This window comes from Clytia hemisphaerica, unplaced genomic scaffold, assembly GCF_902728285.1.
Source record: "Clytia hemisphaerica strain Z4C2 unplaced genomic scaffold, Clytia hemisphaerica genome assembly, whole genome shotgun sequence".
NCBI lineage: Eukaryota > Metazoa > Cnidaria > Hydrozoa > Leptothecata > Clytiidae > Clytia > Clytia hemisphaerica.
This window is the reverse complement of record NW_027104257.1, coordinates 106,573-122,136: the sequence shown is the minus strand read 5'-3', so window position 1 is coordinate 122,136 and position 15,564 is coordinate 106,573. Positions and strand designations below refer to the sequence as shown.

Below are 15,564 nucleotides of genomic sequence, written 5' to 3'. Positions count from 1 at the left end.
GAGGCATGCAAAGAATACCTCATACTCTGGACATTTTGAAAAATATGCTTGTATGTGCAATATTTCAGCCAATCAGAGACTTTCTCGACGTTTTTCGTGACTTTTTTGCATGAATCTGCTAATAGGAAATACGTGTGTTCCCTCAAAACTTTAAAACCGCAAGTGATTTTTAAGTGCTTTGAATTACGGTTGGAATGTAGAGCTTTTACATTAGACTTTATGATCTCAGGATAAAAAAGCTCAAAAATGTTCCAATTAGACTGAGAATGTAGCCTGGAAGCCACTTAACCCCTTCCAAATCGAAAAATCTAATAAAACAAAGTGGTGGAAGTACTAAAATTGTAATTCTCGCCCGATCTTTTAATTCTGAAAAATGTTAAAATATCCAAAATTGCCAATATATTTCGTCACCGATTGTAGACAGACTTGTTTCTTTCTTTCTGAAAAACCTCCAATTAATTGGAAATAGCGATATTTAAAACAATATTATAAAAGAGAGCGACCGACTTTTGAGTAAAATGCATTCAATTTAGAAATAGTAGAAATAGAAATGGATATTATGAAACAGATAAGTTTTCCCAACGATTGAAGTACAAAAGTGTATAATTATTACTGTTTGTAATTTAGTAAGAAAATATTTATAAGCTATTGCATAATCATCAAAGTATAGTAACATAGGAACGAAAATTAAACTTTAAAAAACGTCACTTTTAGTAAGAAAGCTAACTGTTCAGCAAAAAGAGGCTTCAGAAGAAATGCCTTTGATTTTCTAAAACCTACGTTTATGAGTATTTTCTTTGACTGAATTCTTAGAGATCACTAAAAGAATCAAAAAATATTCTTGATGTGAAAAATTAGCAACAAGCGAAAATTGGAACATCATAAAACCAAGTTACGATTTCTCTCGAGACAATTTAGGTTAATACAGATGTGTAAATCACTACTCTTGTCTCCCGAATAGACGGGAGGGGGTCCGAATAAGCATAATTCATTTTAAATTAAAATCAAACATAACAAAACCAAAGAAGTAATTAGAAGAGCCATTAAAATATAGGATTCGAGAATTTTACGTTTCATCATCGATTATTTCTATCCAATAATGTGATGATTTGGTAGTTAATTAAAAGTTCAGACGGTAAGTGCGTTGCGATTTAGTCTGTAGATGTAGCGTTGAGTACGATTTAGACAATAGGTGCAGGGTTGAGTACGATTTAGACAACAGGTACATGGTTGAGTACGATTTAGTCACTCCATTCATCTTCGTCATCGAAATCGTCATCATCCTCTTCTTCGTCTGAAAAAAATGAAAGTTATTTGAAACGTTTTCATTCGTGTTGCTGAAATATCGTGCGTGGATTAAAATAGCAAGAAAGAAGGATTCCTCAGAAGAGACAATCCTTTTCTGAATAGAATAGACCTTTTCATAAATTACATCACGAACATCACTTGCCTCGTTTTGAAATTATTGCCATAGTGATTAACTTCCAGCGGATTTTATTAAAACTACTTTCTATTCATAGAAAAATCATTTAAAGTCTCAAGGGATATAATCACCATGGTAACTGTTTGAATACGAGGCAAGTGATGTTCGTGACGTAATTTATGAAAAGGTCTATTATGCTTATTCTGTATTTCAAGGCAATGTTTTCTGAATCCATATTTCCATAGAATGGGTACAGCCCCTCAAGCTTAGGGGATATCTTGAGAGGGAGACGTTGTATTGGATCCCCTTCCGCACTATTGGACGATCGAAGATGATAAAAATTTGATTGTATTACGAAGCTCAAAGGTAGAACTATGCGACTATTTCCTAACGGGTCCAGTTTCTGATTGCACAGTTAAGGAAATAAGTGTTGTTAGAACCTCTTTGGTTATCAACCCCCTAAGCTAAGTGCCCTGAAAATGCCGTATGTCTATGCGCTATAAGGGTTCAATTTTGAGACGCAATATAAATTCAGGTCTCAAAAGTGGACCCAAATTTTAGCTAAAAAATCGATCTTTACTGTGCAATTTCTAGAAGACTTCTGTCAATTTTAATGCAAAAAAGGTCAAGATTTGCCGAAGTTTTGACAAAAAACTTACACTTTTGAAATATGTTATCAACAAAAAGTAATTAGTAAATTGTCACGTTGAAGAAGTAAGTTTTCTTACCCGACACTTGAATGTGTGCAGATCTTGAAGCAAGAGCTTTTGCCAATGCACCAGCCATTCCATCCAGCTCCTCAGGTTGTTTGCTTTGTCTGCGGTCGTCATCAGACGAAACCTGAAGTTGAAGTTGTGAGTGCGGTGATAGGAAAATATGGTAATACAATCGAATTTTTTACCTATTTACTCTATACGATTCAAACATAAAACAAATGTTACTACCCCCCCTCAAAAAAAATAACTGTGACGAATTAAAAAGACATATGGGGTATTTAGAAAAGGCCTTTTCAACTTGATTTTACAAATAAATTCTATAACTTATATCTATACTTACACTTTTCAACTTTTTACCAGCTCTGATTGCACCCAACAAACCATCACGCCCATCTCCTGAACTCGAGTTTCTGTTAGAGCTCGGTTCAACAGATTTCAATTGTCTTCCTTGATGAATTTGATCAAGAAGGCCTCCTCTACCCCCTCCTGATGATGGTGGAGGAGGTGGGGGTGGACCACTTACGCCTCCTGGTGGAGGGGGTGGTGGTGGACCACCTCCTCCTGAAGGTGGGGGAGGTGGTGGTGGTGGTGGTGGAGGTGGTGCACCTGCTCCAGACCCTCCTGGTGGTGGTGGAGGTGGTGGGCCAGCTCTTGAAGATGGTGGTGGAGCAGGAGGAGCTCTTTGGTTTGGCATTGCTGGTGGTGCAGCCCTGTTGGGAGGAGGAGGGGGTCCTCTTCCACCGCCTCCTGGAGGTGGAGGTGGTGGTGCAGAGCGTGCAGGTGTCCTTCCTGGTGGTGGAGGTGGAGCAGCACCTCTTGGTGGGGGTCCTCTAGGTGGTGGACCAGGAGCAGATCTTGATGGAGGTGGAGGAGGCGGAGCTGTAATAAGAGAAAATCATTTTTAAGTTTACAATCAATTTGCCAACAATCATCTTTTCAAATTAAATAAAAATTTTGTTTTGAATAAAAATACTAAAAAGGCAAAGAAAGAGTTGAAAAAATGTACTGCAAAGTGATGGGACGGAGATACTGAATTAGAAGACACAGAATGAAAATCCATCGTAGTTTTCTTCCGGAGAAACAGAAATGGTTTTTGATGTTAAAAGTTAATAATAATAGATACCAGCGCCAGGAATATTTCCTTTGGTTTTCTCCAATTCTTGAGCAGCTTTCTCGATACCACCATGAGACTCAACAAAATCATAGATGAACTTAGATGTTTCTTCATCTTCAAGTTGTGTTTGAGTGACACCGATGGTATCAAACAATCTTTTCCACTGTGGATCAATGTTATTCACCTACAGGTTTCAGTAAAGAAGAATTAGTTATAATCTCATTTCTAAAGTATCAAAAAACCAAAACTATGGTAGAAGAATTTGTGTTTTTGTCAAGCCCAGCGGTCTTTTGAAGAAATATTTAAGTTCTTAAAAGCCCCACCTTGTACCCGCAGCATCTTTAAACAATTTCAAGAGTTCCACAGAATAAGAGAAACATGGTAGATGGAAATTCTCAATTACTTTTTCCCGATAAAATGTTTTCCCCTGGCCTAATTTTATATTTGCGTATTTTTTCCCTGATTTGATTCGGCAGCTAAATTATCTGTCTCTGCTATATTTCATAAGATTGGGTCTTGAGGATATATTCTCGACATTTTCAGTTGTTTTCCCGGTCATGCAGATAAAAAAGTTTTGAGCATCGATGATATCCATCATTAACATTATTGAAAGAGATGACAAACATACAAAAATCAAGATCTGTTAGATATGATTTACAGAAACTTACATCAAATCCACCTTTAGGATCCCATCCAACATGACCAACGTGCCTATAGATGTAAAATGAAAAATGATTAATCCATTAGTCTTCTAATTGCGCTTTTGGGGTAATTTTTGTCATTTGGCGTGCCTTCAAAGAGTGCAAGCTCTCTCACCTTGTATGTTTGACTAACTTTTAATAATGATTTCAACTAGCCCAACTCCAACCATGATTCAAGTACCTAACCAGACCCAACATAACCTATCCCTTGTAAGCCCCCACTTTGGGTTGGGCCTGGTTGGTTTTGAACAATGATGGGATATGGTATCGAGTGTTTCAAGAAAAAGTATACAAGTTTGAATTAAGATTGAGACACACTTTAAATTTGCTTCACGTGTTCAAAAGTTATGAAAAAAGTTAAGTATGATAGTCCAAAATTAAGATAGTCCAAAATTAAGATAGTCCAAAATTAAGATAGTCCAAAATTAAGATAGTCCAAAATTAAGATAGTCCAAAATTAAGTTAGTCTTTCCTCCTTCAAATGGTGAAAAGTCTGGATTTATAGCATAGTTTTCTCACAACCTCAAATCAAACTTGTACATCTTTTTTTTAAACACCCGGTATAAAAATTGAAATGAATGTCCACATTTACAATTCAAGTAGTTTCCAGACGTTGTCTCCAGATCCGAAAATGAACAATATAATTTGTTTACCTAAAATCAGAAGGCTTTCCGATGTCTCCTTTGGTCAGCTTTGGCTTCTTTTGTTTCTTATCATTCTTATTCTTCTTGTTCTTCAAGTCGTTGGTTGAAGTTGCAGGGCTCATTGTTGGTGCCATTGTGTTATTGCCTAAAGAAAATGAAATAATCACAAATCAACATTTCTGACTCCCTCTGTTTAGTATATGTAATCACATGATAACGAGTGCAATTCGAGATTAATTGCACGAGTGATTTTTTTGTTATTAATTTTCCGAGTCCGAAAGGACGAGGAAAATTCGAAACAAAAAAATCACGAGTGCAATTTTCGAATTGTACGAGTTATCATGTGATTACGAGCTAATCGCACAATCGGTTTCACTGCTTTTTCCCCGTCAGGAGAGTAAATTACACTGAGAGTTTTATATTATTCTTTTCTGTTTATGTCTTTCTTTTATTGTTGTTTATTGATTTTCTTTCTCACAAAATAAATTTCGAATGCAATTAAAACGTTCGATGAAAAAAAAAATGTAAGAAAAAACATTAAAATCAATTTTGTAAATATTGGCGCCTCATTGAAGAGTGTGATTACTCTACAGGATGCAATTAACGATTAATTGCTCTCTTTGAAGGCGCGCCAAAGAAGAAAAAATAACTCATCGTGCGATTATTCTATTTATTTTGATTCAGGTATTCATTTTCCAAGGAACATAAATCCGAACTCAGTTTAACACATCCCCTTCAGTGGCGACCTGGCAGGGGGTGCAGTGCACCACCCAGAAAAATCTGAGAGGGGCGCCGAAAGAGCATTTCAAGGGGCGCCAAAATTTTGTTGATGTTTAATTGGGTGATTTGGCGCCCTTTGACACGTTTATAGCTCCTTTTAGTGCAATGTTAAATTTTTTGCCTGCGGCGCTTTGTTTTATTTTACGCTCTTGCATTCTTTCTCTTGAATTTTTTCAAAACTCCTATCAACATTGAATTGCGAAAAGTTAAAGCAAAAGAAGTATTGTGTGTCTACCAGGGGTTAAAGAGGATGCTCACCCCCAAAATGAGAGATTGCCAAAAAGATCGAAACTTGTTGATGCTCGCTGTGGTTTTTGTGGTCTTATGCTGACTAACTTTCTCCTTTTTAGGAGCTCTTTTATGCTGTTTGACCTTTCTTACACCAAAATTTTTTGCCTGCGACGCCACAATTACAAAGAACCCTTATTCCTTCCAACTTTCGAATTTTTGGGGCCTCTTTCAGCCATTAATCTTTGATGGAGAGTAAAGTAAGACCAGCGGCGCAAAATTTTAAATTTTAAAGATTGTCAGGTAATTTTTCTGATGAAGTTTTAGAAAACAAAACTATAGACCAAATCGCCTTACTAGGTATAAAATTTCCATTTCAAGTATCAACAGCTCATGTCTTTTTAATTGAGGAGCTTTATTTTTGGTGCTAAATCGGTATAAATTGAGGCATTTTTAGACATTTTATAAGTTGAAAATTGAAAAATTTCCCTTGCTCAGAAAACTATGACATTTCAAAATAACAACGAAATAGATATCAAGTTATCATTACCACCACTTTCGTATGAATAAAAGTTTTTTAACTCAAAGATTCCGGGCGTTACTGTCAACCAGTCACTGTTCTTACAGTTTAATATTTTCGCTTAATGATGGAGGGCGCCAAAAAGGACAAAAACACCAGGGGCGCCAATTTCATAGTTTGCACCCCTGAGAAAATTAAACCAGGTCGCTACTGATCCCCTTCTCATAGACCCGGTAGGATTCTTTCAGCCAGTGGGTATAAAGATGATGGGTAACTCGATGGGGATTGATATTCTCAAATCTTTTATAGCTAGGGATTTAAATTCTTTTGTTTCAAAGTCAGAAAATTCAGTGGGGATGAGAAAAATAGTAGATATTTTGCGGTGAGGATTGGTTTATTTTCAGTGGGGACAAAAATTGGAGTATAATTTTATACCGGGGACGATATTTTAGCTAATTTCTCCAGTCGGAAGGGTTCCCAGTGGGTCTGTGAGAAGGGAGTGTTTTAACTAAAGACAGCAAAGTTTTGTTCAATGAAATTCAAATCGAATGGTTATTTAACTTACTATTCAAATTCATTTGAGGAGCTGAATGAGAAGTAGCTGGATGGCCAGAGGGTGGAGGTGGTGCACGTCTGGTAGCATTGGTTTGTCTCCTCTCTAGATAGTGATATTAATCAGGCAATTTAGTAATTTGATAGAAAGAAATACTTCATCATATATAAAAGAATCATGAATATTGCCCTTATGTATTACAATGAAGTGAATACAGTTGCTCTCATGTTGTCTCCTGACCAGCCACCAGAACCGTTGAAAAACCAATGGATCCGACGAGACTCAAACTCACAACCATGCCATTCGCGGGCATTTGCTCTACCATACGGGTCCATGTGGAACCCGACGACTCAATTGCCACTCGGTAGAGCTGGAAGTGAATTCTTGTCTACTGACTGGTCAGAGACAGTGAATCGGGAGAAATCCATCTCCACATCGCTAGTGTGTTGGAATCCACCAACTACTACACTAACGGAAGGTTTGGGCATGCGAACACAGATATTAATCATGAATTTTGCCCTTATGTATTACAATGAAGTGAATACAGTTGCTCTCATGTTGTCTTCTGACCAGCCACCAGAACCGTTGGAAAACCAATGGATCCGACGAGACTCAAACTCACAACCATGCCATTCGCGGGCATTTGCCCGAGATTTTTCCCAATTCACCGTCTCTGACCAGTCAGTAGACAAGAATTCACTTCCAGCTCTACTGAGTGGCAATTGAGTCCTCGGGTTCCACATGGACCCGTAGCTCAATGGAAGAGCAAATGCCCGCAAATGGCGAGTCTCGCCGGATCCGTTGTTTTTCCAACGGTTCTGGTGGCTGGTCAGAAGACAACATGAGAGCAACTGTATTCACTTCATATTAAAGAATATTTTATGGGCTAATGACAAATCAGTCGAGGAACTTTGGCAACTTTTCAAGAATAAAGTAAGCGAATTGCAAAACCGTTTCATCCCGCTCAAAACGATTGGAGGCGAGGGTTGGAGAAAGAGAGGAAGAATTCCTATTCCAAAAGATCTCAGAACTGAAATAGCAAAGAAAAAGCGTCTACATAGAAAATGGATGAAATCATCACCGCGAGAGAAAGACGAGAATCGCGTGAAATACACCCGTGTACGCAACCGAGTGACGAAAATGATGACACAAGCCCATAGAAATTACGAACGGAAAATCTGCAACAATTCAAAAACAAAACCAAAAGTTTTCTGGTCACATGTCAGGAGCAAAATGAAATCTTCCAGTACGGTATCATCATTACTTGAGGCACCAAATGACAAAAATTCTTTGAAACATGAAGACCATGAAAAGGCGAATATACTTCAACGTCAATTCTGCAGTGTTTTCACAAGAGAGCCTCCTGGGGAGCTACCGGACTTCGAGAAAAGAACTGAGTCCGTAATCGATGAAATCCATATAACAAAAGAAATGATCCAGATCGAAATAAAACATCTAAATCAGAATAAATCATTTGGTCCTGATGGAATACATCCTAAGATGCTACTGTCGTTATCTGACTACGTCTCTGAACCTCTTGCAGTAATAATGAACACATCATTAAAGGAAGGGTCTCTTCCGAAGGATTGGAAAGAAGCTCACGTAATACCCATATATAAGAACAAAGGTGCTCAAAATCTTGCAGTAAATTATCGATCTGTAAGCTTGACATCAATAGTATGCAAACTGATGGAGTCAATAGTGAGAAAGCATATTATGGAGCATCTTCTTGATCAACATCTTTTATCGAACAAGCAATATGGTTTTATCAAAAATCGATCCACCGTTACGCAACTGTTGTATTACTTGGATACGTGCTGTGAAAGTACATCGGAGGGAAAAGTGATTGATAGTATCTATTTTGATTTCGCAAAGGCCTTTGACACTGTACCTCATCGTCGTTTATGCAAGAAACTATTAGCATACGGCATAGATGGTCCGATAATGTCTTGGGTAAAATCATTTTTAAATGGACGAACCCAATCAGTGAAAGTAAATAAATCATTTTCGACAACGGATCACGTGGTTAGTGGTATCCCACAGGGTAGTGTCCTTGGACCGTTATTGTTCGTTCTTTACATCAACGATCTTCCTGAAAGAGTGATATCATCATTTATACTCCTTTTTGCTGATGACACCAAAATCTTCCAAGAGGTCAACACTATCGAAGACTCTATTTCCATCCAACAGGATATAGACGCGCTAGTCAAGTGGTCGAAAGAATGGTTATTAAATTTCCATCCCGACAAATGTCACGTACTAACTATTGGCAAATTCTCTGACATCAAACATGCCTATCCATATTGTTTGGATGGAAATCAGCTTGAACATGTTTTTGAAGAGAAAGATCTTGGGATTGTGATCGACTCAGAACTTACATTCGAGGAGCATATTGCAAAGCAGGTAAAGAAGGCAAATTCAATACTAGGAGTGATTAACAGGAGCTTTGAACATCTGAATCCATCCATCTTCCTAGTACTATATACTTCGTTTGTCCGTCCGCACTTGGAGTATGCTCAGTCGGTATGGTCACCTAAACTTCGAAAATATGTTAATTTGATCGAGGGTGTACAAAGACGCGCCACAAGACTCGTGCCTATCTGCAAAGATATGTCCTATGAAGAACGCTTGCGCATACTTGACCTCCCCACGCTTGAATTCAGGAGACTCTTTTGTGATATGGTCCAAGTATACAAACATCTCCACTACTACGATAAAAATACTCTTCCAAGTAAATTATCGACTCGAACACGTCCGAACAGGAGACACAATGATGAGCTGATACCAAATTTTGGTAAAGATGGATTCCGAGGCGCACAAACCAACTCGTTCTTTTACAGGAGTATACCAAACTGGAATAGATTACCAAGATACGTTGTAGAGGCAAAGACTGTCAAAATCTTTAAAGAAAGACTCAACGAAGCTTGGAAAAAAACATCCGAAAAGATTCGAGACAAGACAATTGTAATCAAGATCCGGTTCTCAGAGGCCTTCGTGTGCCTTGAACTTGTATACATTATTATTATTATTATAGTCGAAGATATTTACAACAAAATTTGTGAGCACTGAAAGAACTTAAAGAAAAAGTGAATGCTGAAGAATAAGATATTTACCCATCTTCCTTTGTTCTTTGGCATTAAGTTTTTCATCAACCATTCTTTTGAAGTGATGGGCCTCATCCACATCAGCAAAATTGAGTCCAACAACATGGTCCTAAATAAAGATAAAAGAGATTGAGTGATGGTCAAAGTATCATTAAAGACACAAGTAAATACCTTTATAGACATATCTTCACCCCTGGCCGTAGGGAGGGGCTAAAAGGTCTCAGCAACTAGTACCTACAAGTAGTCTTTGGCCAGGGGCCACCTTTTTTTACCACCAATTTTTTACAATAAATCTTTTGTTTTAAATTAATTTTCTTTATTTTGTTTGCTTTTGATGAGTAGCTACTTTTAAAACTGTTGTATTATGTTTGCCAAAAGAAAATGTTTTCTAAAAGTATAATTATCTACGATTTCAAAATTTTCACTTTTTCTCGGGTTTTCAACTTTTCAGGGCCACCTAGAATATTTTTCCAGTAGGGGCCACCAAAATTCTCAGGGGTAACCTAGAACCTGTATGTTTAATTTTGCACAAAAAATCAGCAATTATCAGATAAGTCTAAAATGACAATTTTTTCTCCTATAAATCAAAGTCAGCATCCTGACTTTAAAAGGCTAAAATAATCAACCTGAAATTATACAAGTACTCACATCTCCTTCAAAGGAATGGAAATGAGGTTTCATAGAATGGTATTTAAATTGGTTGTAAATCTCTTGCTCCCATACCACAATTTTTTGCTAGAATATAAAAATGAAGTGGAATATAATCCCCATGTGTAGAATGTAGAATAGAGAAAAAAATTATTTTAATAATATTAAAAAAATAATTTTGCTATTCTTAGCTATCTTAAAAGAAAAAAATTTTGGCATGAATTTGATTCGATAGATGACATGAGATGGCTAAGATATAGTTTTTTCTGAGGGATTTAAATATGACAAATGGCATAAAAAATCAAATTTGGCAGGGAATATAATTTGGTGAATGACACTTTAAAACTAAGACCCTAATCAAACAATGAAATTTAAATTTGACTTACTGAAATGTCCACAATTCTGATGTAGTAGGATTTCTTGGGATTGTCTTTGACAAAACAAGCTACTCCAACATATCTTTTGTGCCAATCTCGTTCTTGTGGCCCACATAAAAACACTTGACAAACAGATGTACTCAGGGTCTAAATAAAAAAAATGAATTTGTAAGTTTTCCTTAAAGTTCACTTTTCCCAAATTGAAGATTTTGACTGAAAATCCAACTGGAGAAGCAAAAGGGCCCTGGAAATATGCACTTGGAATCTTTTACTGGGAATGAGTAAGTGAAGCCACCCTATAGTATTGAGTCAGAAGTACTTCTGTGGTTCCAGAGGGGTATCAATTCCTGGTCGCATGATTTTAAAATTTAAAAAAATTAATATTTTAGTTTTTTGTACAATCACAAATAACTTGTGTTTGCGTCGTTTTTAGGTAAAAAAAAGCAGTCGGTCAGTTGGTAGGCAAAAAAAAACAAAAACGTTGGAAAAATGGATTTCCAAACTAAGAGCTAGGCAGAAATCAAATCTAACGGAAATTGAAAATAAACTGCCCGCTTTTTTGCTGTGTTTATTTAGACAGTCTTTCACCGCGGTCCTTGGATTTCACGATAGGGCCCCTCTTTTTTTTCAAATGCGGTGTGTCTGTTTTTATGACTAGGGAGATAATAGTATACATTATACATTCCCGCAACTCATAGGAAAGGGTCAAACGTTATCTCTGCTAGAATTCTCATGCGATTACATGTCTAGCAGCCAGTGAAAAACATCTGAAGTCCCACCCTTCATAAAATTTATGATCTCACATGATTTTTCATCATCCAACAACACTGTTTTGTTTGCCAGTAATTCTGTCAGCAAGTTACTTGCCAAAAGGTTGTGGCTTTTTCGTAAAAGCGAAAGGCACATTCTGGACTAATTTTGTACTTTTCAGTCTTTAGTTCATAGTTATATATCCCTTCAAAAATCATGTTTTTTGGACCTAGAGATTACACAAATGAATTTAAGGTCATAAAACCTATACTTTTTAGGTATGTATACTTATGGTAGGTACAAAAAAAATCATTTTCTTCGCCATGGTTACACCCCAAAGAAATCGTAAGGCCCTCAAAGTTCTATTTTAAGGCTCATTTTAAGGCCAATTAAGTCTGAAAATCGACTTTCTCAAAACATGGTCATATTGCATACCAAAATTTCAAAAATTTGATGGAGATTTAGAAAAACATTAGTAACATACATCAATAATGAAGTGAATAAAAGTTTTTACCCTTCAAAGCCGTTTTTTGACAAATAAACAGGCGCAATTGGATTATGGGTATGAAATCCTGAAAAATACAAATATTGTTTTGGGAATCGATTTCTAGCAAGTATTTGATCGATTGAATCACGGTTCAGCACCTGAATTGCAATTTTACAGCTTCAGTAAGTTGCGAGCAAGGTGTCAATGTTTGTAGGTTTTAAGGTGTATTAGTGTAGGTTTTAAGGTGTGATTTGATTTTAACGTACAGTTTTGAAAAATATTTAGGTACCAATGATCTAAATTGTAGCTTTAGTAACTTTGCAGTGAATCACTGTTCAAAATATGAGACCAAAGGACTATTTGATAAAAATTTATTCAAGAAAACCATTTTGTAGGTTTTAAAGGGGTAAATCGCTAAAATTGCATTTTTTCACCAAGCAATAAAAATTTTCTTAGCAGCTTTTACAAAATACCATACCCAGGGAAGAAATTCATAGGTAGCCTAGACTCACCAGAAAAGTTTCAGCCCTTGCTGTTTTTTCGATCAGGATATAAGGGGTAGCTTTTTTTGTTGTAGGTTTAAAGGGGTATCCACTGGTAGGCTTTTAAATCGAAATATGAAAAAAAATCTGTAGTGTAAAACATGCGAGGGCGCGCTATCAGTGAAAGTTATTGTGACATGTTATGACAGAAAGTATGATTGATAAACTTGGTGATTTATAAATCAAAACAAATTTGTTGTCATACCGTCAACTGCTCTAACTTGGGACAATATTGGTCGAAACATGGGACTGTTGATATCTTGCCTGTATTTTCACTTACTGTTAAGTCTCTGACAACAAATTTGTTTTGAAAACTCCACCAAGTTTATCAATCATACTTTCTGTTACAACATGTCACGATAACTTTCACCGATCTGATTACTGTATAGGTTCTCCATTGTATTAGAGAAATCTATTTTTTTTGTAAGGGGTTAGCCTGCTGCCTTGCAGCAAAAAAATATATTCAATTCAATATTCAATTCAATTCAATAGCACGCTCTTTTTTTCAACTTTTTTGTTTTCGTTCAAAATGACTTGAGGCCGATTGAAGAATTAGAGAACACCCACACCGCCTAACCGACTATCGCCCAATGGGATTAACAAATAACGAATGTGTAACTTGCCGCGCGAGTGACGTCAGACGCTCTATCGTTTTGCCACTAATTTGGTCTTCTTCGTTCCAGACATTCGCGTGTGTTCCACTACGGATTTTTTTCATATTTCGATTTAAAAGTCTACTCAGTGCGAAAGAGAAATCGTGAATTTTCTAATACGCCTTCATTAACTCAAATTAAATAACTTTGGAGGTTCGGTGAAATGGTGGGCGAATTGCTGTACCATGTTTTTTGTCAGATAGTCCCAAGTTAGAGCAGTTGACGTTCAAATGATTTTCTGAAAGATCGCTACCGGTGGATTTTGAACCCAGTAAATAAGAAGTTCTAACACCCTAACCACTCACTGCGCCACGGATTCATGCCAGAAGATCGTTTCTAACAACTATTTAAAAGAGAAAATCACAAAAGAGTGCTTGCTTCGAGCTCCAACATCCAACCCTAACCCTAACTGATTATAACCAAGCCAGTCACGTGCGTTTGCGTAGGGTAAAATGGCGAAATGCGAAAATCGAATTTGGCAAAAAAATTTTGAAAAATGACCCTACAAGATTTGACTATATCTTTTTATTCCATGAAGAGATTACTTTCAAATAAAAAATGTATTAACAATGAATGGGTAAGCTTTCTAGAAATCCAAACATAAATTGTATAGCTTTTACCAAAAAATAGCACTTTAGGATCAGAAACAGTCAAAAACCAGTTTTTTCCAATTTTCTTCGAGTTACAGGAATTAATTCCTTGTTTGTTTTGATCTGAAATTTTCAGTAGGGGTGGCCATCATGGTTTCCTTGCTCATATCAGGGGGGGCCGAGACGGGGGTGAGAGAATTAAAGTTTCTAAGTAAAATATTAATTATCACCCAAAAAAGTGCCTTTTTTATGTCCATATCTTTTAAATAGATTGTCCCAGCCTTATCCCTCTTTCAGTAAAGCTTCCTATACCTTTTGTCCTTCAGAAAAACCAAAAATATTGGCCTTAATTGCTTGCTTTCAGTTCCTGTAGCCAGTAGTGTGACCCCCTGTATTTCTATTTGTGACCCCCTGTATTTCGCGCGGGTTTTTTAATAGATAAGTCACATGACTCAAATCCCGCAGTCTTATTGGACTAGAGAAAGCGAAAGTGAAAATCGCGCGATCTGATTGGATGAAAAAAGACCGCGGGAGCTGGAAACGAATGGAATTCTCTAGAATTCTCATTTTAAATTCAAGATGGCGGCGAGAAAAGCACGTCTTTTGCTTTGGACGAAAGGTTGTAAATTCTGGTTGATTTTAAGGTTTTATCTTATCTTATCTCATTTACTTTAATTAGTAGAGGCTTCTTCAATGTTTGGGGAAGGTAAGTCTGTAAAAGTTATTTGTTTTTCGGTGGAAAAAAGTGTTTAAAAAAGCATTTTTTGTGCTCAAGGTTTATTTTTCTTCGCAAATTTTTGTCTTCAATCTTGAATAGATGAACGAGTATTTGACTGATGCTTATGATTTTTCCATAGAACATAGTAAAACTATTCAGGAACTTAGACCTTTTTACAGAATTTCAAAAAATCTGTTAGTTCTGGAGATATTTTGAAAAGTTTAGACATGGGTAGTTTGCGTTCGTGTTTCGCGTTCCCAAACCAAACGCACGTGCAGTTCATATCCTAGCCAATCTGATACATAACCACACACAAACCACACTCATACCCAACCCTACTAGGTCGCCTGCAGGTCCTGACACTATTCCCGCATGTTGGAAAGCAAATATGAGATTCTTAAATGGTAGAGTAGAGCTGCAAGCAGAGCTGCGTAGTAGTTCTGATGCACTGTTACATTTGTTTTGAAATTTTGCTGCTTTGGTTGGTCAGGCATTGAAAAAATGAGTAGCTTCTGAAACTTTGATGCAACTATTAAATTAACTTAATCTAAATTAACGTTGTCTTACCACACATCTGTGTCCAATTGCCTTGTAAACATCACTGTTTTCATGGTCTTGGAGAAGACGACATGGTCTATTTGAATCCATTCGTTTCTGAGTCATCTTATCCTTGATTCTTTATGCCTCTTCACTCTTTTCTTTCCTGAATCAATCTTTAGCATTTACCTTTCACAAACTGACAAAGGTTAGCTTTGCTGAAAAGCAAAGTCGGTAGTCTTCACAGTCGGCGAATTCAGATTAAATGACTGATGACTCTCCTTTATTTTGATTTCTTGTCAACAAGGTCCGTATTGTCGTAGTTTCCAAAATTTTCTTAACCTTTAGATTAAATTGATTGGCTTAAATTCGAAATTATGACGTAATCGAACCGATCATCGAATCAAAGCTCAGAATGTGATTGTAAGGTTATAGCAGAGTGTTTAAAAGTTAGGCGGATAAATGATATTTTTTCAAAA

The 15,564-nt window shown here is 36.7% G+C and overlaps 1 protein-coding gene across 1 annotated transcript; it reads right to left on the bottom strand.

The window, feature by feature from the left end:
• Positions 1-538: 538 nt before the first annotated feature.
• LOC136816587 (actin nucleation-promoting factor WASL-like) lies at positions 539-15,356 on the bottom strand. Its single transcript, XM_067072923.1, has 11 exons — positions 15,116-15,356; positions 10,818-10,955; positions 10,432-10,518; positions 9,793-9,892; positions 6,692-6,784; positions 4,608-4,743; positions 3,922-3,964; positions 3,263-3,437; positions 2,480-3,018; positions 2,152-2,263; positions 539-1,294 (listed from the first exon to the last, which is right to left on the bottom strand). The coding sequence occupies exons 1-11, from the start codon at positions 15,209-15,211 to the stop codon at positions 1,242-1,244; spliced, it is 1,572 nt and encodes a 523-aa protein (XP_066929024.1). The 5' UTR covers positions 15,212-15,356; the 3' UTR covers positions 539-1,241.
• Between the last annotated feature and the right edge of the window lie 208 nt (positions 15,357-15,564).

Bases quoted from the DNA above. Each gene is read 5' to 3' on its own strand.
- LOC136816587 (XM_067072923.1), bottom strand. From the start codon at position 15,211: ATGACTCAGAAACGAATGGATTCAAATAGACCATGTCGTCTTCTCCAA. The intron at 6,785-9,792 runs GTAAATATCTTA...ATCACTATCTAG, and splicing joins CAAAGAACAAAGGAAGATGG to AGAGGAGACAAACCAATGCT. The intron at 2,264-2,479 runs GTAAGTATAGAT...CTTCAACTTCAG, and splicing joins CTGGTAAAAAGTTGAAAAGT to GTTTCGTCTGATGACGACCG.